Genomic DNA, 25,811 nt, shown 5'->3' on the forward strand with positions numbered 1-25,811 from the left:
GGAAAAACTGCAGCTCCTTCACGAATTAGCTTTTTGGCAAAGATCAGCTAATCCACTGAAATCTGTCACCTACATAATGACACTTAACAGCCTGCTCCCCTAGGTTATCACAATTCGCTGTTGGGACCCAAATGAATCAGGTGGCAGATTAGCTCCATCCCCCTGGCGCTCTCAATCATCTTAGGAAGAGGAAATAGAAACCTACAGGGCAGTGGCTCATACAAGAGATTGAGATTCAAAAAGTTATCTCTGCCATGTAGCTTAACATTCACTGCCCAGTATTTGGTTCTGATCTCTTAAATTCTTACTCCTCATCTAGCACAAAGCTCCGGGCAAGTAAGCCTCTGCTCCTAAGCGGGATTACACAGGTTTACAAAACACCATTAAAAGTCACCTTTCTGCCTCTCCACGTAAGCACTAAGGTTAGTTTGATCTAGATCTGATTTCTCATGCTTCCCCTTCTGAAAGCTCTCAATTCTCTAAAACATATTATCCACAATGCTCTGAAGGGCAACTTGCCACCCAGCCGTTGTAACTCAAGCTTAGTTTAAGAGGAAGGGGGAAAGTTAGTAAGATTCACATAATCACCTAGGACTACTACTCCCAGCAGCTGACCTGGGAAACTAAAGAGTCAAAACAATTTTATGGTGCCAATTTTAAATAGTTTTATTTAAGACATTGCATTTTCCACTTACAATACAGTGTTTATAAAGTGCAATGTTGTTTCTTTCCCCTGTGCATGTTCCATATTCAAGTATTGAGAATGCCCAGTAACTTACTATAGCAGCTTAACTTTTTAAAACTGCCACAGAATTTGCTACAAATTTAGGTCCTTCAAATGTTTTAAATGTGTGGAACAATGCTACACCTATACTTGGGTTGGCTTAATCAACCTCTTCAATAGTGGGCCCTGAGGAAGCACCACCAGAGGGAGGAGCTCCACCACCAGGGAATCCCCCAGGCATTCCTCCTGGCATGCCTCCTGCACTCTGGTACAGCTTGGTGATGATGGGGTTGCAAACTTTCTCCAGCTCTTTCTGCTGATGTTCAAACTCCTCCTTCTCGGCAGTCTGGAGGAAGAGAAAAAAGGCATTACTACAAGTTCTTGTAACGTTAATAACCTTTCTCTAACCCTGATGCAACCTGATACTAAGTCGCTGACACCAACTCCTACAAGAGGGCCAACTGTCAACATTAAAATAGGGCCTTATTCTTAACATCTTGGGGTCACTCAGACATCCAAGGAAGGTAGTTGCCAACACCTTGAATTCTGGTGGAAACCGCGAATGTTTTGGACCATTCATCATTGTGACCCTATACTGAAATCCAGCTCAAGCTTGGTTTTACCATCCCCTTCCCCTTCCCCTCTCCCTCCATTGAGTGGGGGATGGGGAAAATCACAAACCTGATTCTTATCAAGCCAGTTGATAATTTCATTACACTTGTCCAGAATCTTCTGTTTGTCCTCATCGTTAATCTTGCCTTGAAGTTTCTCGTCTTCGACAGTTGCTTTCATGTTGAATGCATAGGACTCAAGTGAATTCTTGGATGATACCTTGTCCCTCTGCTTCTCATCTTCAGCTTTGTACTTCTCAGCTTCCTGGACCATACGTTCAATGTCTTCCTTGCTCAAACGGCCTAGGAAAGAAATTAAGTCTTTTAAGTAAAAAAGCCTTACATTTCCTGTATAACTCTAGTTTCTCTTAGCTAGATGCCCTTGAGGCACCAGAAACTCAATTGAAATACCACTATGATCCCTGTCAAGACGAGATGACAGTGCCATGTGTGTTTACTTACCCTTGTCATTAGTGATAGTAATCTTATTCTCTTTTCCTGTACTCTTGTCCACAGCAGAGACATTCAGGATACCATTGGCATCAATGTCAAAAGTTACTTCAATCTGAGGAACACCTCGGGGTGCAGGAGGTATGCCCGTGAGTTCAAACTTGCCAAGCAGGTTGTTATCCTTGGTCATGGCACGCTCACCTTCATAGACCTTAGTAGGGAATAAAACAAATTACTACAATGGACTTCACATCTCTGCTAGTGCTAGAGTCCTGCTAAGGAAGAATGGTCGCTCAGACATCCAAGGAAGGAACTGGCCAACATAAGACTTTCTGGTGGAAACTACGAATGGTTTTGGAATCCATCATCATAGCGAGTCAGTCCAGACTTCTCTTTATCTGGTATCAGTAAACCAAGCAAGAAAAGTACAGAAAACATACCTGAATAAGCACACCAGGCTGGTTGTCAGAATAGGTAGTGAAGGTCTGTGTCTGCTTGGTAGGAATGGTGGTATTACGCTTAATAAGGACGGTCATTACTCCACCAGCAGTTTCAATACCAAGGGAAAGAGGAGTGACATCCAAGAGCAACAAATCTTGAACATTTTCAGACTTGTCTCCAGACAGGATGGCTGCCTGGACAGCTAGCAAAGAAAAAAAGTTAACGTTAGAAAGTTAAAACAAAAAAACCCAGTGCATAGCTCCTGTTTTAACCACTATCACTCGCTCAGACATCCAAGGAAGGTGTTGCCATCATTAGCCAAGCTTTTGGTGGAAACTACGAATGTTTAACAATCACTCATCACAGCGAGTCACCTCCTCAGCTCCTGCCTGCCTGCCTTTAGGATTAATTGAGATACTTTTGTTACCTGCACCATAAGCAACAGCTTCATCAGGGTTGATGCTCTTATTCAGTTCTTTTCCGTTGAAGAAATCTTGGAGAAGCTTCTGAATCTTGGGGATACGAGTAGAACCACCAACCAGGACAATATCATGAATCTGTGACTTGTCTAGTTTGGCATCTCGAAGGGCTTTCTCTACTGGGTCCAGGGTGCCACGGAACAGGTCAGCATTCAATTCTTCAAATCGGGCACGGGTAATGGAGGTATAGAAGTCGATTCCTTCATAGAGAGAATCGATCTCAATACTGGCCTGGGTGCTGGAAGAGAGCGTACGCTTAGCGCGTTCACAAGCAGTACGAAGGCGTCTTACAGCTCTCTTGTTCTCGCTGATGTCCTTCTTATGCTTGCGCTTGAACTCTGCAATAAAATGGTTGACCATTCGGTTGTCAAAATCTTCTCCACCCAAGTGGGTGTCTCCAGCTGTAGACTTGACCTCAAAGATTCCATCCTCAATAGTGAGGATTGACACATCGAAAGTGCCACCTCCCAGGTCAAAGATAAGCACGTTTCTTTCTGCTCCAACCTGCCATTGAAAACAATCTCATTTAAATTTCTGACAATCAAATTAATCTTAAAATAATCTGGACTTTGCATCACAAATGGTACATACCTTTTTGTCTAAGCCGTAAGCAATAGCAGCAGCAGTTGGCTCATTAATAATTCTAAGTACATTGAGACCAGCAATAGTTCCAGCATCTTTGGTAGCCTGACGCTGAGAGTCATTAAAATAAGCTGGCACTGTGACCACAGCATTGGTAACAGTCTACGAATAAGGAAGAAATCACAGATCAAACTATTATACTTAGATACACAAACTCCAGCAAATGGATTAATGCTGGTGAAACAAAAACTGCTGGAGCACCCCCCAAAAAATGTAAATTACTAATTGTTAAGATTCACTGGTTTCTGGTGTTGACCCAGCTTCCCAAAGAGCCTGGGGGCAGTGCACGTGGTCTTAACGCCGAGCTGCGCCCCATCTGTTCCCCTCCCTCACCAGGTGCCAGTGCCCCACTGGAGTCAATGGGCTTTTAACTACTCCAGAATGCTGAAAAACATACTGAAAAACAAACCTCACCTTCCCAAGATAGGCTTCTGCAATTTCCTTCATCTTTGTCAAAACCATAGAGGATACCTCCTCTGGATAGAAGCTTTTGGTCTCTCCCTTATATTCTACTTGGACCTTGGGCCTGCCAGCATCATTCACCACCATGAAGGGCCAATGCTTCATATCAGACTGGACAACAGCATCATCAAATCTGCGTCCAATCAGACGTTTGGCATCTGTAAAAGGTATCAAATGAAAACACTTTCAATTTCATACCTCTTCTGATAAAACCCAAGTTCATGATTACTCAAATGCCGAAGTTCATAGGTAGGTGAATTCAACTACCATATAGGTAGCAAAGGTTCCAATTTTGACATCCTACATTATGTAGATTTTCAGCCTGAAAAGTTTCTATAACCCGTTTTATAACAGACTTGGTCTCAGCTCATTTTTCAAAAACAAAAAGCTCCCCCTTCACATTTCATAAACTCTTGTGCTTCCTAGACCTGTTAAAATTTGTTCAGTCACTTAAAATTAGTAGCTCACCAAAAACTGTGTTGGTGGGGTTCATTGCAACTTGATTCTTTGCAGCGTCACCGATCAACCGTTCAGTGTCCGTAAAGGCAACATAGCTTGGAGTGGTTCGGTTTCCCTGATCATTGGCAATTATCTCTACTTTTCCGTGCTGGAAAACACCCACACAAGAGTAGGTGGTGCCAAGATCAATACCAACTGCAGGTCCCTTGGACATGGTTGCTGAAAAAAAGAAAAATCCGGTTTAAAAATCCAGTTAATCAAAGTATTTCCCTCATCCCTTAAAACAACGCGTAACCAGGAAAAAGATATAGCCACTACCAAGAGGTAGTGACCATCACCTCTTGTTTAAGCACACCAAAGGTTCAGAACTAGTGCTGCAGTCCGGGTTGCCGTGCCAACCGCTGCCAAGCACACTCTGGATGAACCACCCACCAGAGGGCCTGGGGCGTTGCTGAGCACGTGGTCTTAACCTGGAACTGAGCCCTATCTAGCCCATCTCCCTCGCCAGGTGCCAGTGTCCCCGAGTCAACTGGGGTTTTGACTGATCCGGAATGCACCCCCATATTGGAAGCACGCCAAGTACGGCTTTGAAGAACCATGGTGGGACCGGACTACACAAGGAAGCGAGGTAAAGAAAACCCTCGCTCCACTTCCCTGCGCGCCAGGGTAGGCGATGCGGCAACCCTCCCCCGCCACGCGGTCGCCGGGCGTCTCCCAGGCTCCCCTGGGGCTGCGGCCCAACTCCTATATTTCTGTCCTGCCGGCTGCAACCAAGCGCCGCTGCCACCCCACCGAAAACTGAGGCCCCTTAAGCCGGTGGAAGCGGCCGCACACTCGCCTCGACAAAATTCTCAGAACTCTCCAAGCCGCAACAAGCTCAACCGGTCCGTGTGGAAAGTGCACGCTCCCAGACCCATAACCCAACTCTCGAGCAGAAGCTTTACCTGGCGTGTAAGCCTGGCTCCGATAAAGACAAAAGTCACAGGAGCCCCCGGAGCTGCAGGCGAGTTCAATGAGACCGGTTTCCGCCCGCCACCCTCCCTCTTATACCCTATCTCAGAACCTTCCAGAAGGGGCCCGCCCCTGCTGCCTGCCATTACGGCTTCCCCGGCCAATAGACGCCAGGCTGCCCTTACAAGACCCAATCACAAGCCCGGCTCCACTCCTCGGGCCTCGCCCCCTTCCGCACCCACCCCACCGGGCTCCGCCTCGCGATAACGCACTCACCGCAGCGTTCTGGAACTTTCAAGCTCGCCCCCGCTCTCCGGACTGCTCCGGGGAAAGGGAGGGTGGGGCGCAGACAGCCCGCGCGCGGGAGTCCTCAGTTACCCCGGGCGGGGGAGGGGAGCGTCCGCCTCTACGCATGCGCCCCCAGCTTGCGCGGGCAGGAGGGGGCGGAAAAAGGTGGAAGAAGAGGGGCGGGCAAAACTTGGAACCAACCAATGACAGCGGCGCTTGCCGCGCTCTAGGCCCGCGCAGAACTGGGGGAGGAATCGCGCGGGGCCTGAAGGGAGGGGTTCGGGCGCGGGAGCCGGGGAGGAGAAGACGGAAGTGGAGCGAGGACAAAATGGCTGCGAAGGTTGTTGCTCCCTTCCCCCACACACGTCCTCATTCCTCTTTTCCCATCCCCCATCTCCATGTTCCGGACGATCCTCTGAGTGCCCCAGGTTTCGCGAACCTATATTTCATAGCGTGGCTTTGGGCAAGGGCTGACCCCGAGGGGCGTGGGCGAAGGTTCCGGCTTCAGGGTGCTACTAGGGCTGCTCGCTCAGGGGCACCCAGGGTTGGGATTCGAGGGAGCCGCCAGGCCGCCGCGGGGTGGGGCGGGTTAGCTCGGCAGGCCCCCCCAGCACCCGCATTTCCCTACGGGAACTGCTGGGAGGCAGCCCCCGACGCAGAAGTGTAAGGGGCCCGGCTTCTCAAAACCGCCTCAGGACGCGGTCGTGTCTGGACTCCTCCGGGGAAAAAAAGGCGAACCCGCTTCTCTGAACCCCCGACCCCTAGGCCCCTTCCCACCTCCGTCTAGAACAGATTCGGCTTCTTGGCTCAGTTCTTCCCCCACTAGCCCAAGCCCCACATTTCCCCATTGTTTATAAAATAAACATTTAAAAGGTGGCGAGTGTGTTCTCCGTTAGGTGAACCAGGGGTTAGGAATCATAGGTTCCAGTAGCCGTGCGTCCTTGATTTGGAGTTTATGAACGTTTGTATTTTCAGTAACATGAGGTGGTATCCCTTTACTGGTTTGACTTTCATCAAAAATTAAACGACAGACCATGCAGACGCTTTGAAAACGTGACTAAGCTGGTGCGCAAAACAGTGGTGCCTGGAATTTTACATTGTGCAGTGTTGTGCGTGGCCGCGGACATGTGGGGCCTTGTTCCAAGAGCTTGTCTCAGGTACCTTGAACACTCCCTGTGTCCTTTCAGGCAGGCAGGGTAGCCATTATTCCTGTTTAGTAGATAAGTAGGCACCGATGGGGGAAAATATTTTTTTAAGGCTACACCAAAAGAACTTACAGTAGCAGGGCTGGAATTAGAAGGTCTGTAGACTGCGAAAAAGGCTTCAGAAGAGCGAGGACATCTTGTCCTTGTCAAAGCCTTTAAAGGGTAGACAGACCCAAAACATATGAAGAATTTCCTTTTCATATTTTCCTTTTGGGGAGGAATGTTGGCTTAGAGTTCATGGAGATATATTCTTAGCCTCTCCCCACGTCCCAAGAATTTAATTTTATACAATGCTTTCACTACATACAAAATGCTTTCATTTGTCATCTAATCATCATCACAGTTCTCTAAGGTGTGTATTATTCATCCCTATATCAGGAGAAAAATGAGGCTCAAAGATACCATTTGTGGGAAGGTAAGCAGCTGGGTAAGCTAGAATCAAATCTAGCTTTTTTTGGGTTCAAGATTTATTTTATATCTTTTGTTAGTTACGCTACAGTGTAATTTCCTTCCTGGAAATACATTCAACTCAATTCCAGAAAGAGGTAGGATGTGTACTGTGAGCCACTGCTTTCAGTTTCCTTTGGTATTTGCAACCTCCCGTCCCCCACGCTAACTGCTAGTAATGTTATCTGGAATTTTTCTTTTCACACCCCAGAGCCTAAAGTTTAACAAGCACACATTTCAAACTACACCCTGTGCCGTATTTTGCATTTTTGTAATTATGTTAATCATTGAACCAGTGGAAAACAGAATTGGGGCACACATCCACTTGTTTGAGATATCCCATCCAATAGCAGTGATTAAAGAAAGCAGAACAAATAACCTCTGTTTGTGGTTACTCTCAAACGTGTTCTGGGACTTGGGCTATGTCTTATTAAATGGAATGATTTAGCATTCATATATTTAAAGCTCAGAATATGATGAAGGTCCTGTCTCCACCACTTTAAACGCACAGGGTTTCAAATGACACAGTTAAGATCTAAAATTAAAGTTTGGTTGCATGGGACTGCAGTGGAGTCTTGAGCCTAGGACTTCTGACTGGATAAAAGGATAATGATTTAACATTTTTGTGTGCCTACCGCATGCCAACCTTACCTCCTGTAATTCTCACCGTAAATCTAAGCGGTAGCAACTATTATGATCGTCATTTTGTAGACGGAGTCTAAGGCAGGACTCCGTCTCCCAGAAAAGATGGAATCTCCCAATGGAGTCTACCGGAAAAGACGGAGTCTCGCCCTGTCCCCCAGGCTGGAGTGCAGTGGCCGAACGTGGCTCACTGCAACCTCCGCTTCCCGGGTTCAAGAGATTCTCCTGCCTCAGCCTCGTGAGTAGCTGTGACTACATGTGCACGCCACCAAACCTGGCTAGTTTTTGTATTTTAGTAGAGACAGGGTTTCACCATATTGGCCAGGTTGGTCTCAAACTCCTGACCTCAGGTAATCCGCCTGCCTCAGCCTCCCAAAGTGCTGGAATTACAAGCGTGAGCTACCGCACCTGGCCTGTTTTTGTTTGTTTGTTTGATGTGAAGTCTAACTATCCAGGCTGGAGTGCAGTGGTGTGATCTCTGCTCACTGCAACCTCCACCTCCTGGGTTCAAGCAATTCTCCTGTCTCAGCCTCCCAAGTAGCTGGGATTAGAGGCCCGTACCGTCACGCCCCGCTGATTTTTGTGATTTTAGTAGGGATGGGGTTTCACCAATTGGTCAGGCTGGTCTCAGGCCTCAAATGATCTGCCCGCCTTGGCGTCCCAAAGTGCTGGGATTAAGGAGTGAGCCACTGTGCCGTCCTCAGTTTATGAATAAATGATTTAATAGTTATCTGGTTTCGGTTGCTTCTGTTGAAAAGTCTCAACCAGCCTAGGCAACATAGTGAGACCCCCATCCCAAAAAAAATGAGATGGGAGGATCACTTGAGCTCAGGAGGTAGAGGCTGCAGTGAGCCATGATTGTGCCCCTGCACTCCAGCCTGAGTGACAGAGCAAAACCCTGTCTCAAAAAAATGGAAAAAATTTAAGGTTTAGAATTTCATTGGGTAATTTGTATTAGGATTATGTGGTGTACTGTTACTAAATATGCATTTTTTAAAAATTAGTATTAATAGTAAACTTACAGTCCCTTGCTTCAAAAACTCAGATACTGAAAACAAACCTTCCGTGACCCAGTGACATGACTAAAAGATGCAATATATGTATACCCTGATTGCCCAAATACTTGAGTGTGTGTACTGCATTGCATCAGGGAAATTTGAAACCAGAGTGATGCAAGTTGTTATTAATATTTTGATTTCTAACTGCAGCCGTGTATAAATTATTGCAACTGGAGAACAGCATACATAAAAATAGCCCCAAAATCTTTTCCCTGCATTATGCTTTGCCTTCCTAAACCAGGTTGTATGCTTTAGAACATTCTCATGCCTATTGTAATGTATTTCTGGTAGTAGAGTCCTTGCCATTGATGTTTTATTCAATGCTTTACGCAGGGCACCATGCTAAGCATTTGACATATATTCTCTTACATGACCCTCACAACTATTTTTGGCAGATCATATTGTCCCCATTTTCAGATAAAGAAATTGAGGTTCAAGTAGGTCAAATAATTTGCTTAAGATCCCTAGCTGACCCTGAATTTTTCAAAATCAGATTTTATTCCACAGCTTATGCTTCTAACTCAGGCTAGATTGCTTTCTACTTTCAAACTCTTAGTCATCTTGTTTAGCCCCTGCACTATGGAGAGTAGGTGCTGTATAAAATGCGCTCTTGGCCAGGCACTGTAATCTCAGCATTTTGGGAGGCCGAAGCTGGTGGATGGCTTGAGCTCAGGAGTTCAAGACCAGCCTGGGCAACATAAGGAGACCCCATCTCTACAAAAAATACAAAAATTAGCTGGGCGTGTTGGCGTGTGCCTGTAGTCCCAAGTACTCAGGAGGCTGAGGTGGGAAGATGGTTTGAGCCTGGGAGGTTGAGGCTGTAGTGAGCCGTGATTGTGCCACTGAGCTCCAGCCAGGGTGACAAAGTGAGAACCTGTCTCTTAAAGAAAAAAAAGTGCTCCTTATCATTTTATTTTATTTTATTTTTTTAATCTAAGACAGAGTCTCTCTGTCACCCAGTCTGGAGTGCAATGGCGTGATCTCAGTTCATTGCAGCCTCCGCCTCCCAGGTTCAAGCGATTCTCCTGCCTCAGCCTCGTGAGTAGCTGGGATTACAGGCGCACACCACCACGCCTGGCTAATTTTGCATTTTTAGTAGAGATGGGTTTCCACCATGTTGGTCAGTCTGGTCTCTAACTCCTGACCTCGTGATCCACCCACTTCAGCCTTCCAAAGTGCTGAGATTATAGGCGTGAGCCACCACACCCAGCCTATTTTAATTTTTTAAAGTTGAAATTTTTATCAGAGCACCTTAATTTTTAAGATTTTTTTTTGGCTGGGCGCGGTGACTCACGCCTGTAATCCCAGCACTTTGGGAAGCCAAGGTGGGAGGATCACGAGGTCAAGAGATGGAGACTATCCTGGCCAACATGCTGAAACCCTGTCTCTACTAAAAATACAAAAATTAGCTGGGTATGGTGGCACACACCTCTAGTCCCACCTACTCGGGAGGCCGAGACAGGAGAATCGCTTGAACCTGGGAGGCGGAGGCTGCAGTGAGCCGATATCACACCACTGCACTCCAGCCTGGCGGCAGAGTGAGACTGTCTCAAAAAAAAAAAAAAAAAACTATACAGTTGAAAGACCCCATATTTAGTAATTATGTTTACAATTATTTGCTTCCATATGCCACCACGCCTGGCTAATTTTTGTATTTTTAGTAGAGATGGGGGTTTCACCATCTTGACCAGGCTGGTCTTGAACTCTTGACCTCAAGTGATCCACTCACCTCAGCCTCCCAAAGTGCTGGAATTACAGGCATGAGCCATGACCCCCAGCCTACAGTTTAAATAAATTGATATGACTGTATCATCTTTGAAGAATCAACTGTACCTATTATTTTATAGTTTCAATGCACCTTATCTTTTTGCCTCTCAGATGATTCGACAGATTTAATCGTGATGTGCTCAAAATACTCTGTGCGTAACAGTCAACAAAAATTGCATGATCTAAGCCCATCATTAGCATTTGAAGACAAATCAGGGAATTATAAAGTTGGAAATTGTACCCTGTTTTGCAGAACAAGGGAAAACTAAAGGATTTGGACTTGTGTGAGTGAGCTAAGTGTGTCCCAAGTATGGTGAAAAGGTTTAGGGCAAGGAAGAAAGCAAAGAGAAGAGAAAGCCTATAGTTGAGTGTAAAGGTTTGAGGATTTCAGGTGGGAAGATGGTGATTAATCAGGATCTGTCAGTTCTGATGGAGTATACTAACAGTGGCTGGGTTTAAATCCTGGCTCTAGGGCCTGGCGTGGTGGCTCACGCCTGTAATCCCAAACCAGATCATGAGGTCAGGAAATCAAGACCATCCTGGCTAACAGGGTAAAACCCCGTCTCTACTAAAAATACAAAAAAATAGCCGAGTGTGGTGGTGGGCACCTGTAGTCTCAGCTACTTGGGAGGCTGAGGCAGGAGAATGGCGTGAACTCGGGAGGCGGAGCTTGCAGTGAACTGAGATCATGCCACTGCACTCCAGCCTGGGCGAGTGAGTGAGACTCTCAAAATAAAAATAAAAGTAAAAATAAATCCTGGCTCTACTACTGACTTAACCTCTTTGAGCCTTACATTTCTCACTTGTGTAATGTGAATACAAATATTTCCTTATAGGGTTGATGTGAGTATGAAATTGAGACAAAATGTATAATGTACTTAGCATGACCAGCACACGGTGGCTCAGTAAGTGATGATTACTATTATCGCTGTTATTTTACAATGACCTCTGTGAAGCATTTTCCAGATGTATTTGAATTTCTTAGTGTGTACTTTTCAGATTTAGTTGAACCCCTTAGTGTGTGCATCTCTGTTGGCACTTCACCTAGGCACAAAATACTTGCTTAGTAATTATTATTTCATTAATTTTGATAAAGTCCTTAAGGACAGCAACTCTCTTGGTGTCCCCTGTGCAACTTATACCTAGCATCTTGCCTTTTGAGAGAAAAAAGTACTTGGTAAATTTGTGACTGAAATTGATAAATAATAGATCATATTCAGTCTGAGTTCTTCTGTTCTTCTGTTGGCAGCAAGCTGATAAACAAATTTCCAGTCCAGGTTATATGAGCTTCAGCTTCTCCTACAGTATCACTTTTACTTGTTTATTTTTTAATTGCTGATACAGATGCATCCATAATAAATATTTGGTTTTTGTGATGCTCAAACACAGTCCCAATTACAAGGCAACTTAGAAGTTAAAACTGAAACTGAAATATAAACAGCTTAACACCAGAAGGAAGCAAAACTATATATGTCTTTTTGCAACAGCAGTTCTGAAATTGTTTTTATACACTGTAACAACAAAGGTACCAACTTCCTTATTTCACAAATTTAAGTTTGGTTTATATATTTTATTGACATGGTTACTCAACGTCCACATCATTCCATCTGCATCTTCTTCCTACAATTTTTCTTCTACTATTTAGTTATTTCTCCTGTTTTTGTTTGTTTCCTATTTCAGAATCAAATTTATTTTACTTGCAAAATCAGTGGAATATGGTTTGGAACCAGTAGGGCCTCTAACTTAAGCCCAGAACCTGTCAAAGAGAAGTGCAATATCATTGCTAAGACTTGAACAGTTTATCTCTCAGAATCTTCAATTCCTTTGAATTTCTCAGCTCTTAGTGTAATCTGTTTTATTCGTTTGTTGTAGACTTCCATTATGGATAGATTTCCAAAATAATTTGGGTAGTCAACTGGTATTTTAGCTTTCTGGTAATTAACGTTTAAAAATCTAAGGCTCTTTTTCATGCAAAGGAGACTGATTTTTGCTTTCAAAAGCATAGGCAGGAAATCTTAGGTTCAAAGGTAGTAAATAATGATAAGAGCAAATTGCTAGTGATGATACAGCTGCAGCCTCCATAGTGTATTTGTTTGGCTCAGGTACTCTAGAAATGAGAATTCTCAGAATTACATAGCAGAAGTGATATGTTGCCTGGATACCACACTACCAGAGGAATAAAAATGTAGTCAGAGTGAGGGGTTTTATATTTTACAATGAGACAGTGTTAGTATAAGAAGCATTCCAAATACGCCAGTCCTCTTAAACCCATAGTAGACATTTATATGTTAATTCCTCAATGTCTCATTTCCTACCTTTTTTAGAGGAAGACACTCAGGTTAAAACTTTCACCCAAGGATAGACTCCTGGGGACTTTACAAGAATTTTGTTTTTTGCACTATGTGATGACACGATTGTGAGAATTAAATATAGGAGTGAAAAACCAGAGAAATGGGGCAAAATCTCAGATTAGCCTTTCCTCTTTAAGCATCAGCTTCCCATTTTAGAAACATGCTTTCATCACCACATTCAGCATTAATTTTTTTCTTTCCTCTAACCTGCTGTTCTTTTAAAAAGTATTCTGGGCTGGGCGCTGTGGCTCACACCTGTAATCCTAGCACTTTGTGAGGCCAAGGCGGGTGGATCACCTGAGGTCAGGAGTTTGAGACCAGCCTGGTCAGCATGGCGAAACCCCATCTCTACTAAAAATACAAAAATTAGCCATACGTGGTGGCGCACGCCTATAATCCCAGCTACTCGGGGGGCTGAGGAAGGAGAATCGCTTGAACCCGGAAGGTGGAGGTCACAGTGAGCTGAGATGCGCCACTGCACTTCAGCCTGCATGATGAGAGCAAGACTCCATCTCAAAAAAAAAAAAAAGTATTCTGGGCCAGGTGCAGTGGCTCACACCTGTAATCCCAGCTCTTTGGGAGGCCAAGGGTGGGCAGGTCACTTGAGGTCAGGAGCTTAAGACCAGCCTGGCCAACATGGAGAAACCCTGTCTCTACTAGAACTACAAAAATTAGCTGGGTGTGATGGCAGGCACCTGTAATCCCAGCTACTCGGGAGGACCAGCCAGGAGAATTGCTTGAACCCGAGAGGCAGAGGCTGTAGTAAGCGGAGATGGTGTCACTGCACTTCAGCCTGGGCGACAGAGTGACACTTCGTCTCAAAAAAAAAAAAAGTTTTCTACTCTCCCAGTGGTGATCAGTTGACATTTGTGCTAGGGTCCTTGAAGGGCTGATTCAGGTCCAGCATTTGTGCTATAGGTATCAAGGGTAGTCAAAACTATTAAAAAGGCAAGTTACTGTATTGGAGGCTGCTGTTTTCTTTATTTCTCAAACATTTTTCTTCTCCCATTCATCATCTCTTGAGCAGCTGTCCTGGTGAATTATTTTTGCTAATTCTTTCCAAGATACTGACAACTAAAATGTTGGCAGGCACTAGCGCTGCCCTCTCCTGCCACCCACTAATTATTCTCATCTCTTCCCTAAATATTAGTTCCCTTTTCTTCCAGCCCAGAGCTAGACTTCTGGAGGCTGAGCCTGGGAAAATACTGAATTTCTCTCATTTATCACTTTTAGGAGGGAATGATTATGATATATACTTGCAGTGCCATTAGAAGCATTGGCAATCCCTGATCTTTTTGATAATTTAAGGCTTAGAATCATCAAAAGTTCCAGGTTCACATCCTTCTAAAATGGAAGAAATAGAGGAAGTTCCAAGTGTGGTACAATACTGAACTTCCTTTTATCCTTCCTTGACTTTTTTTTTTTTTTTTTTTTTGGAGATGGAGTCTCACTCTGTCACCCAGGCTGGAGTGCAATGGCACAATCTTGTCTCACTGCAACCTCCACCTGCTGGATTTTCCTACAGGTGCCTGGCACCATGCCCAGCTACCTTCCTTGACATATTAAGATAAGTTTGATCTAATCTCCCTTTCTAGTCCACCCAGTCTTGCAATTCTGGTTTCACATGTTCTCAGAAAGAATAGACTATAATGGTATGTTGGTTACTCTTTCAGCATTCCTAGATCCCTTTTTCTCTGGAAGAATCTTTTCTAAGGACGTTGATAAATGACATGTTGTATTTTCTCCTTCCAGAAATATCTAGCAGGAAAGTCCTTAGAGGCATTTGATTTGACGGAAAATCCACAGTTGCTCCATTATATATTTCTAATGTTTGTCACCAATCCTCATAACATCTTGAAGATGGAAAGCTCTTCACAATCCTTTGTCATAAATTTTCGTCTCCTTTCGGTTATTTTGGGCTCAATACAAGTAGTGAGATTAGTATAGAGTGGGAGAAACTCATTCACTCTTCTCCATCTCCCACTATTACAACTCCCCTTGAAATTAATATCCGAACTTTAGGACAAATGAAGTTAAGTCAGAATGGAAGACACATGTTTCCTTTTTTGGAGTTTCTTAGAAGTGGTTAGTTCAGTACATGGTGCAGACAGGTGTAATAAGGCTGTGGGTTCTGCTTGACTGTCTGAATAATTGCAGTAATCCAGTAAGTTTGCAGAAATGCATAGAAAATTTACAAACAGCCTCCCATTTCCTCTTGAAAGTTGTGAATCAAAGCACTGATACAAAATATCCCACGTGAAAAGTTTTAGGTATATTCACCTCACCTTTCCCCAACCTTCTCACCACAGGTCCTGGTCAACAAATAGATTTGGACTCCTGCTTTCCCTTACTCTGGTCTAAAGGCACAATGAGATGCCTTTTTGGAGATGAATCAGCTTACATCCTTTTGCTTGTTTGGTATCATATAAGAAAAGTGCTTATCTGAATCTCTTCTGTGCAATGCTCACTGCTACTTAAATGACCTCTCATCTGGTTCGAGGGGTGTGGCTGGTGACTTGAGCTCCAAAGACGAGAAGAGTCTAGAGACCCTGACTCCTAGGAAAGTGTGGGAGTCAAGTCCATTCTAATTCAGACCGTTTGGAAGGCTCTGCTCTGGCTGGGGATCATGCTGGGTGTGGTTTCTGCTTTGGTCATGGTAGTATGGTGGACTTTCTTTGGTTCAGAACCTCTCACCTCTGGCCCCACTAGGCTGTATGCCTGGGTGGCCAGCCCTGGCTGGGGTGCTGCATCAGTTGACAGTGTCCGCTGGCTGCGTGAGGCACTATTTGCTGTGGAGCGAGTGGAGGAAGAACCAGAGCGTGAGCTCCGAGAGCCTGAGGAAGAGGAGCTGGGTTTCACAAGACGGGCTTTCGGAGCTTCAGCATCTTCTCTGAAGAGAAAAAACAGCAAAGATAAACTTTAACACTGGCAGATCTGTGATTGCTTCCACTATGATTGCTTCCTTCTGAGGTTTCCTAAGCTGTAAACCTCAGATAATACCATCAGAAGGCAACCATTTAGAGACATAGATACTTCCTCGTATCTTAAGACTTAATGCTTGGCTCACGCAAGTGTATATCTTGTTAGCCTACAGGTCAACTCTATTATACTGGGAGGATAGGATCTTACCATTGAGATGGTCTAGACAGCACTCCTTCTGATTCACGGTTTGTCTGTATAAACCCTTTCATGGCCTATAGGATAGGTATGCCCATTCTTCATTGTATGCCCATTATGAGTAGAAGTGAATCAGAAGTAAAGTAAGTTGAACTGTTTTATGTGTGTGTATATATATATATACACACACATATATATACACACACATACTTTTGTTTTTTTTTTTTCTCTGAGACATGCTCTCGCTTTGTCACCCAGGCTGGAGTACAGAGGTGCAATCATGGCTCACTGTGCCCTCAAACTCCTGGGCTAAAGTCATCCTCCTGTCTCAGCCTCTCGAGTAGCTGGGACCACAGGCATGGGCCACCATGCCTGGTTATTTTATTATTATTATTTTTTATGTTTTTGAGATGGAATCTTGCTTTTTTTAGCCCAGGCTAGAGTGCAGTGGCGTGATCTCAGCTCACTGCAAGCTCTGCCTCCCAAGTTCATGCCATTCTCCTGCCTCAGCCTCCCGAGTAGCTGGGACTACAGGAGCCCACCACCACGCCCGGCTAATTTTTTGTATTTTTAGTAGAGACGGGGTTTCACCCTGTTAGCCAGGATGGTCTCGATCTCGTGACCTCGTGATCCACCCGCCTCAGCTTCCCAAAGTGCTGGGATTACAGCCGTGAGCCACTACGCCTGGCCTTTTTTTTTTTTTTTTTCTTTTGTAAAGATGGAGTCTATGTTGACCAGGCTGGTTTCAAACTCCTGGCCTCAAATAATCCTCCCGCCTCGGCCTCCCAAATTGCTGGGATTACAGGCATGAGCTACCACGCACGCCCAGCCTAATTTAACTTTTAAGTGTTTGTTGAGGGTAAGACAGTTTCACAACAAAGTCCAGGTAAACCATACATTCTGTCCCTAGACTGGAACTTCTTACCTACCAGGATAATCCTTTTAACAGATTTATGGTTAAGAGAAAACTGGGAACATTTATGTTGACTGGTCACTATAGTGCTGGCCCTAAAACAGAAGCCCCGTAAAAGTAGGGATTTGAGAAGTTTACCGAATTTCATTAGGTCTCTCTTCTTCCTCATATCTTTCTTTGTCTTTCCTTCGGATTAGCAGCCACACCAAGAGGAAAATCAGCAGGGCTCCAGCCACTATGCCTGTCACTGCTCCTGCAACCATGCCGATGCTTTGTACATCTATTTTCTCAGAAGCAAAAGCACAAGTAAAACCAAACATAAGCTAGGAAATACATGAACTCAAAAAAAAAAAAAAAAAAAAAAAAAAAAAAAAAACATAAGCTCTGGACAGAATGAGTATTTCCAGGTCTTTTTTTTTTTTTTTTTTCTGAGACAGAGTTTTGGTCTTGTTGCCCAGGCTGGGATGCAATGGCACTATCGTGGCTTGGCGCGATCTCGGCTCACCGCAACCTCCACCTCCTAGATTCAAGTGATTCTCCTGCCTCAACCTCTTGAGTAGCTGGGATTACAGGCATGCACCACCTGGCTAGTTTTGTATTTTTAGTAGAGACGATGTTTCTCTATGTTGGTCAGGCTGGTCGCAAACTCCCGACCTCAGGTGATCTGCCCGCCTCAGCCTCCCAAAGTGCTGAGATTACAGGCGTGAGCCACCGCGCCGGCCTCCAGGTCTTTATCTTCCTGAATAGTACTGCATTACCCTCTATTATTGTATGACCAGCCCTCTTGATATATTTGCTGTTGTAGTTACTGAATCACACAGACTTCGCCAGCAAGTGACCAGGTTTTTTTTTGTTTTGTTTTTTTGTTTGTTTTTTGTTTGTTTGTTTTTTGAGACGGAGCCTCACTCTGTCCCCCAGGCTGAAGTGAGTGACTCGATCTCAGCGCACTACAAGCTCCGCTTCCAGGCTCACTCCATTCTCCTGCCTCAACCTCCCAAGTAGCTGGGACTACAGGCGCCCACCACCACGCCCGGCTAATTTTTTTCTATTTTTGGTAGAGATGGGGTTTCACCGTGTTAGCCAAGTTGGTCTCGGTCTCCTGACCTCGTGATCCGCCCGCCTCTGGCCTCCCAAAGTGTTGGGATTACAGGAGTGAGCCAGCGTGCCCGACCAAGTGGCCATGCTTTAGTGAGTAAGTCTGGGTGGGTTCAGATGATAAAACTGGGCTAGGAGAGTAATCGTATCATGTCTGAAGATTTGTCAGCCTTAATAGGATAGCATTTGGGCATTCCTCTGGCTCTGCCGACTTACCCTGTTTTCTCCCACCAGTCATATAAAAGGGAATGTAAGAAAAATTTTTTGGCCAGGCACAGTGCCTCACGCCTGTAATCCCAGCACTTCGGGAGGCTGATGTGGGCGGATCACTTGAGGTCAGGAGTTCGAGACTGGCCTGGCCAACACGGCAAAACCGCGTCTCTACTAAAAATACAAAAATTATTTGGGCATCGTGGCACAAGCCTATAATCCCAGCTACTCGGGAGGCTGAGGCAGAAGAATCGCTTGAACCTGGGAGGCAGAGGTGGTAGTGAGCTGAAATCATGCTACTGTACTCCAGCAAGACTCTGTCTCAAAAAAAAAAAAATTTTTTTTGAGTAGAATAAAAGTTGATTTTTAAAAAAGGAATATAACCTATAATGTTAGACTCTGTGGAATTTGACATTGGATCCTAGAATTTCAGAAGTTAAGGTAAATACGATTTGTAGTTTAGTAATACTCTTTCATATACCAAATATTTATTTCAGTGCCTACCCTGAGCCAGGCACAGTTGTAGGCATTGTTGAAGACCGGCAACTTTTTGCGTTTGTGGAGTTTTCATTCCAGAAGGGGAAAACAGATAAACAAGTAAATAAAGATAATTTCAGATAATGGATAAATTCCATGAAGGCAAAATCGGATGAGTGAATTTTAGAGGGGTTATGGAGGGATACCACTTAAGTTTGGATAATCAAGACTTTGAGGAGGTGACATTTGAGTTGTGGCATACATGATATAATGGGTGATCTTGTGATTATCCAGGGACAGCTCATTCCAGGCAGAAAATAACAAGTACAATTAATGTGAGTGGGTCTGGAGCATAGTGAGCAAGGAAGAGTAGAGGGAGATGAGGTCACAGAGACAGGAAAGGACCAGCCCACATAGGCCATGGCAAAGATTTTAATGTGTGAGGAATAAAAGAGTAACACAATCCAAATTGTATCTGAGACAGTACACCATGGCTGCTCTAGGGAAAATAAATAGTGGAGAAGTAGGAAAGAAAGCAGGGACATTGGCTAGGAGGCTTATAATAGTGCAGGCTAAAGATGATGATGGCTTAGGCTAGGATGAAAGTAACGTATATAGAAACAAGTACATGGATGTTGCCTATATTTTGGAAGTATAACCAACAGAATTTGCTATTTATTCTTTTTTTTTTTTTTTTTTTGAAACGGAGTTTCACTCTTGTTGCCCAGGCTAGAGTGCAGTGGCGCGATCTCGGCTCACTGCAAGTTCCGCATCCCGGATTCAAGTGATTTTCCTGCCTCAGTTTCCTGAGTAGCTGGGATTACAGGCGTGCACCACCATGGCCAGCTAATTATTATACTTTTAGTAGAGACAGGGTTTCACCATGTCAGCCAGGCTGGTTTCAAACTCCTAACCTCAGGTGATCCACCTGCCTTGGCCTCCCAAAGTGCTGGGATTTCATGTGTGAACCGCTGCATCCAGCCTATTTATTCTTTTTAAAACAAAATGATATAATTATTTATTTAATTTTAAGGCGGAGTTTCGCTCTTGTTGCCCAGGCTGGAGTGCAATGGCATGATCTTGGCTCGCCGCAACCTCTGCCTCCCAGGTTCAAGCGATTCTCCTGCCTCAGCCTTCCAAATAGCTGGGATTACAGGCATGCGCCACCATGCCTGGCTAATTTTGTATTTTTAGTAGAGACGGGATTTCTCCATGTTGGTCAGGCTGGTCTCAAACTCCTGACCTCAGGTGGTCCGCCCGCCTCCATCAAAGCACGTTGGAGTTACAGTCGTGAGTCACATGCCCAGCCAAAATTTTATTTTTTAAAGAAATTGGACTTTGGATATTTTTATTTAAGGTCTCAAAGGAATGGAGTTATTTTACCTGAGTAATTTCAAATAGAGAATGCTGTTTTCCCCACTGCCCCAGCTCTAGGACATATAATCTAGATGGATTATCTGTTAATGGAAATTTAGGTCGCTTTCAATTTTTCACAATTGAAAATAATATATCTCTGGGTGCTGTGGCTCATGCCTGTAATCCCAGCACTTTGGGAAGCTGCGGCGGATGGATCACTTGATGCCAGGAGTTCAAGACCAGCCTGGCCAACATGGCAAGACCCTGTCTCTACTGAAAATACAAAAATCAGCTGGGCGTGGGGCACGGGCCTGTAATCCCAGCTGCTCAGGAGGCTGAGGCAGGAGAAGCTCTTGAACCTGGGAGGCGGAGGTTGCAGTGAGCCAAGATCGCACCATTGCACTCCAGCCTGTGCAACAAGAGTGAAACTCCGTCTCAAAAAAAAAAAAAGAAAAAATATATATATCATTATTTTCCATATGTATTTGGACACTTGGGGCATGTATCTAAAAGATAAATTCACAGAAATATTGCTGGATAAAATGGAATGCACTTTTGCATCTGAAATAAAATGAATGACTAATTGTATAGTTATACAATGAAATACCCTAAAACAATGAAAAATAACATACTGTAGCTATAGGCAACAACAATGATGAGTCTCAAAAATATAATAGGGAATGAAAGAAACCAGACACAATGGAATGATTCCATTTATTTAAAGTTTTGAGATAGGAAAAGTAATCCATAAAGTTAGAAACCTGGATTATGGAGAGGTAGCAGGAGTTAGAAACAGGTTCTTTTTTTTTGAGGCAGAGTCTCACTCTGTTGCCCAGGCTGGAATGCAGTGGCACAATCTCGGCTCACTGCAACTTCTGTCTCCCAGATTCAAGTGATTTTCCTACCTCAGCCTCCCGAGTAGCTGGGATTACAGGTGTGCACCACCTTGCCCGGCTAAGTTTTGTATTTTTAGTAGAGCTGGGGTTTTGGCATGTTGGTCAGGGTGGTCTCAAACTCCTGACCTCATGTGATGCGCCCAGCTTGGCCTCCCAGAGTGCTGGGATTACAGGCATGAGCCACCGTGCCTGGCCAGAAACAGGTTCTTAATCATGATACTGGTTACACAGTTACCTTCGCTTTTGAAAATCTATCAAGTTACCGGCTGGGCGCTATGGCTCACACCTGTAATCCCCGCACTTTGGGAGGCTGAGGTGGGCAGATCACCTGAGGTCAGGAGTTCAAGACCAGCCTGACCAACATGGAAAAACCCCATCTCTACTAAAAATACAAAATTAGCTGGGCGTAGTGGCGCAAGCACTACTCGGAAGGCTGAGGCAGAAGAATCACTTGAACCTGGAAGGTGAAGGTTGCGGTGAGCCCAGATTGTGCCATTGCACTCCAGCCTGGGCAACAAGAGCGAAACTCCCATCTCAAAAAAAAAAAGGAAAAAAAATCTATCAAGTTGTACTCTTATCCTCCTCCTTTGTATAAGTTTTACTTTAATGTATTTTACCCCTCAGAAATCTAGAGATAAAGCTAAATTGTGCTCCCAATGTTAGTCAAAAATGTAAAAGAACATGTTTCCTCATAACCTTTCTAATATCGATTCTACAGTTTTTATATTTACTAAACTGATAGCTTAAAATTAAAAGGGTGGGCTGGGCGCGGTGGCTCAAGCCTGTAATCCCAGCACTTTGGGAGGCCGAGGCGGGTGGATCACGAGGTCAGGAGATCGAGACTATCCTGGCTAACATGGTGAAACCCCGTCTCTACTAAAAATACAAAAAACTAGCCGGGCGTGGTGGCGGGCGCCTGTAGTCTCAGCTACTTGGGAGGCTGAGGCGGGAGAATGGCGTGAACCCGGGAGGCGGAGCTTGCAGTGAGCCGAGATCACGCCACTGCACTCCAGCCTGGGAGACACAGCGAGACTCCGTCTCAAAAAAAAAAAAAACAAAAAAAAACAAAATTAAAAGGGTGATTTTTTTTCTCAACCTAGTGGGGAAAAAAAGGATTTTGGGGGGCCTCTTTATTTATGTTTATTGACCATTTTTTATTTCTTTTCCTGAAAACTGCGTGTTACTTTTTTTTTGTTTTGTTTTTGAGACGGAGTCTCTCTCTGTCACCTAGGCTGGAGTGCAGGGGCCTGATCTCAGCTCATTGCAACCTCTGCCTCTTGGGGTCAAGTGATTCTCCTACCTCAGCCTCCCGAGTAGCTGGGATTACAGGCGCACGCCACCATGCCCAGCTAATTTTTTGTATTTTTAGTAAAGATGGGGTTTCACCATGCTGGCCAGGCTGGTCTTGAACTCCTGACCTCATGATCCACCCGCCTCGACCCGCCAAAGTGCTGGGATTACAGGTGTGAGCCATCACGCCTGGCCTGACTGTTGTGTTTTTAAGAAAAGTTATCTGAAACTTGGAAATAGACAAAAGAAGTACAGAGCTTAGTAATATACAACTCTGTAAGGGCAACTTGTAGATCTCTGTCTAGTAGAGATGGAAATAATTTCTCTACCAGTTAAACAGATGACCTCAGGAATTATAGTCTGCAACTTTGTAGCTCGATGTCTAATCCAGCAAGCTGTTAATAATAATAATAGCTAGTGTTACTGAACACCCACAATGTGTCAAGCCCTGTTCCTAGGCTTGACTGGTGTTGGATGACCTGCCTCTGAATTGGCTCATTCCCATGGCTGTTGGCTGGAGGCCTCAGTTTCCTTGCTTAAAATAAAACATAAAACATGGGCCTCTGGCTGGGCGCGGTGGCTCACACCTGTAATCCCAGCACTTTGGGAGGCTGAGGCGGGCGGATCACAGGGTCAGGAGATCCAGACTATCCTGGCTAACATGGTGAAACCCCGTCTCTACTAAAAATACAAAAAATTAGCCAGGCGTGGTGGTGGGTGCCTGTAGTCCCAGCTACTCGGGAGGCTGAGGCAGGAGAATGGTGTGAACCCAGGAGGCGGAGCTTGCAGTGAGCCGAGATCGCGCCACTGCACTCCAGCCTGGGTGAAAGAGTGAGACTCCGTCTGAAAAAAACAAAACAAAACAACAAAACAAAAAAAGTGGGCCTCTATGTAAGGCTCTTAAAGCAGCTGGCTTCCCATAAAGTGAGTGATCTAGGAGAGGATCTGAGTGATCTGAGATCTAAGAGATCTAACATCTAAGAAAGCGAGCTGCAGTGCTTTTGCAGATGCAGCATACCATCACTTCTGCTGTATTATATTCATCAGAAATGCGTCACTAAGTTCAGATCATACTCAAGGGGAGAATGAAGGTGTACCTCTTTTTTTTTTTTTTTTTTTTTTTGGAGATGGAGTTTCGCTCTTGTGGCCCAGCCTGGAGTGCAGCGGTGCAATCTAGGCTCACTGCAACCTCCACCTCCTGGGTTCAAGCGATTCTCCTGCCTCAGCCTCCCAAGTAGCTGGGATTACAGGCATGTGCCACCACGCCCAGCTAATCTTCTGTTTTTAGTAGAGATGGGGTTTCACCATGTTGGTCAGCCTGGTCTCGAACTCCTGACTTCAAGTTATCTGCCCACCTTGGCCTCCGAAAGTGTTGGGATTACAGGTGTGAGCCACTGCACCTGGACAAAGGTATACCTCTTGAAGGGAGAAGTAGCAAATAATTACATAGATATATTTTTTAAACCACCAGAGTGCAAAATCTAATAAGCAGAGTATATAAATACATAATAAAGAACTCTTTCAAATCATTGAAAAAACAGCTAAACCAAAATGGGCACAGAATGTTGAATTATAACTTTGAAAACAGTAAAATATTGATTCTGACAAAGGTTTTATTTAATTTATTAATAAGGGGGTGCTGGGTGTAGTGTCTCATGCCTGTAATCCCAGCACTTTGGGAGGCCGAGGTAGGTGACTCACGAGGTCAGTAGTTCAAGACCAGCCTGGCCAACATAGTGAAACCCCGTCTCTACTAAAAATACAAGAATTAGCCAGGTGTGGTGGCATGTGCCTGTAGTCCCAGCTACTCGGGAGGCTGAAGCTGGAGAATCGCTTGAACCTGGGAGGTGGAGGTGGCAGTGAGCCAATACCACGCCATTGCATTCCAGCCTGGGTGACAGAGTGAGACTCCGTCTCAAAAAAAAAAAAAAAGAGGGTGGAGGCTAGGAAAATTTTAAAAGTGGTCCAAAGAGCATTTGAGAAATTAGAGACAATTTAACAAAGATGTTATGAAGACAATTTAACAAAGATTAATACCCACGCCCTGCCTCCTTTTATCTTTCAACTTGGTTTATCCTGTCTTTTTTCAAGACTCAATCTCTAGATTATAAGCCTGGCATACTATTTATTGCGCCAAATAAATGTTAACACTGCAAGCATGGCTTGTGGCTGTAGGATTCTGTTCAGAAGTCTAAAGTTACTACATTGATTAAGGAGAAATAATAATAATAGCTAATGTTATCAAATACCCACTGTATGTCAAGCTCTGTTCTTAGGCAGTTGTAAATAAATGTGTTCATTTATTAACTTTTCAGAAAAACTCTAAGAGGCCAGGTGCCATTGCGCATGCCTGTAATCCCAGCACTCTGGGAGGTGAAGAAGGGTGGATCGCCTAAGTCCAGGAGTTCGAGACCAGCCTGGCCAACATGGCGAAACCCTGTCTCTACAAAAATACAAAAATTAGCCAGGTGTGGTGGCATGTGCCTGTAATTCCAGCTACTCGGGAGGTGGAGGCAGGAGAGTCACTTGAACCCGGGAGGCAGAGGCTGCAGTGAGCCAAGATTGCGCCACTGCACTCCAGCATGGGCGACAGAGCAAGACCCTGTCTCCAGAAAAAAAAAAAGAAAAAGAAAAACTCTATGAGATAGTTAACTATTATTCTCCTTTATAGATTGGAAAATATGCCTAAGGTACTACAGAGTTAGTGATAGCTGTGATTGAAATCCAGGCAGTTATCTGAATCCACAGCTAAAGGTCTTGAGTCACCTGCTACTATCTCTCATCTGTACTTGAGGCAAATCAAATGCTTGATTATAACACGTGTACACACGTGTGTGGGCACGTGCACATGCATGTATGGACTCATGAATACTCTGGAGAGGAGAAATCTTATCTGCTTGCCTAGAATCGTAGGTGGCATATAACTAGCTTGGCGGTTTTGTTTGTTTTTGTTTTTAGGAATGGTGTTTATAACTCTCCTAGATATAGTGAATTTCTTTAGGGAGCTGGTTAATTCACATATTTGTAAATACAGTCAACTGGTGTTTTCTTTTGTTTTGTTTTGTTTTTTCTTTTTGTTGGATGTCCAGGCTGGAGTGCAATGGCACCATCTCGGCTCACTGCAACCTCCGCGTCTCAGGTTAAAGCGATTCTCCTGCCTCAGCCTCCCGAGTAGCTGGGATTACAGGTGTGCGCCACCACACTCGGCTAATTTTTTGTATCTTTTAGTAGAGATGGGGTTTCACCATGTTGGTCAGGCTGGTCTTAAACTCCTGACCTTGTGATCCGCCTGCCTCGGCCTCCCAAAGTGCTGGGATTACAGGCGTGAGCCGCCACGCCTGGCTGGTTTTTTTTTTTTTTTTTTTTTGAGAGGCAGTCTCGATCTGTCGCCCAGACTGGAGTGCAGTGGCATGATCTTGGCTCACTGCAACCTCCGCCTCCCAGGTTCAGGCAATTTTCCTGCCTCAACCTCCTGAGTAG

The 25,811-nt window shown here is 44.6% G+C and overlaps 2 protein-coding genes and 2 non-coding genes across 5 annotated transcripts in view; all 4 read right to left on the reverse strand.

The window, feature by feature from the left end:
• Nucleotides 1-640: 640 nt before the first annotated feature.
• The window catches only part of HSPA8 (heat shock protein family A (Hsp70) member 8), a 75,379-nt gene continuing 50,208 nt past the window's right edge, over nucleotides 641-25,811 (reverse strand). Inside the window, exons 2-10 of one of the 2 annotated variants that reach the window (XM_050755605.1) lie at nucleotides 5,213-5,285; nucleotides 4,278-4,487; nucleotides 3,762-3,967; nucleotides 3,297-3,449; nucleotides 2,654-3,209; nucleotides 2,226-2,428; nucleotides 1,798-1,996; nucleotides 1,406-1,638; nucleotides 641-1,070 (exon numbers count right to left, since the gene is read on the reverse strand). In XM_050755605.1, the coding sequence (XP_050611562.1) occupies nucleotides 885-1,070; nucleotides 1,406-1,638; nucleotides 1,798-1,996; nucleotides 2,226-2,428; nucleotides 2,654-3,209; nucleotides 3,297-3,449; nucleotides 3,762-3,967; nucleotides 4,278-4,482 (1,941 nt within the window). In that variant the 5' untranslated portion in view covers nucleotides 4,483-4,487; nucleotides 5,213-5,285 and the 3' untranslated portion in view covers nucleotides 641-884. Of the gene's footprint in view, nucleotides 1,071-1,405; nucleotides 1,639-1,797; nucleotides 1,997-2,225; nucleotides 2,429-2,653; nucleotides 3,210-3,296; nucleotides 3,450-3,761; nucleotides 3,968-4,277; nucleotides 4,488-5,212; nucleotides 5,289-25,811 lie in introns of those variants that run through there. The other variant, XM_050755604.1, reaches the window with a different exon arrangement.
• Nucleotides 2,075-2,161, reverse strand: LOC126936776 (small nucleolar RNA SNORD14). Its single transcript, XR_007719572.1, has one exon. It is a non-coding gene; the product is annotated as a small nucleolar RNA SNORD14 (small nucleolar RNA).
• Nucleotides 2,508-2,595, reverse strand: LOC126936774 (small nucleolar RNA SNORD14). The gene has a single exon (XR_007719570.1). It is a non-coding gene; the product is annotated as a small nucleolar RNA SNORD14 (small nucleolar RNA).
• The window catches only part of CLMP (CXADR like membrane protein), a 124,797-nt gene continuing 110,912 nt past the window's right edge, over nucleotides 11,927-25,811 (reverse strand). The window contains exons 6-7 of the mRNA XM_050755616.1: nucleotides 17,146-17,287; nucleotides 11,927-15,867 (exon numbers count right to left, since the gene is read on the reverse strand). Coding sequence (XP_050611573.1) covers nucleotides 15,567-15,867; nucleotides 17,146-17,287 — 443 coding nt within the window. The 3' untranslated portion in view covers nucleotides 11,927-15,566. The remainder of the gene's footprint in view (nucleotides 15,868-17,145; nucleotides 17,288-25,811) is intronic.

The sequence above is a fragment of the Macaca thibetana genome, chromosome 14, assembly GCF_024542745.1.
Source record: "Macaca thibetana thibetana isolate TM-01 chromosome 14, ASM2454274v1, whole genome shotgun sequence".
NCBI lineage: Eukaryota > Metazoa > Chordata > Mammalia > Primates > Cercopithecidae > Macaca > Macaca thibetana.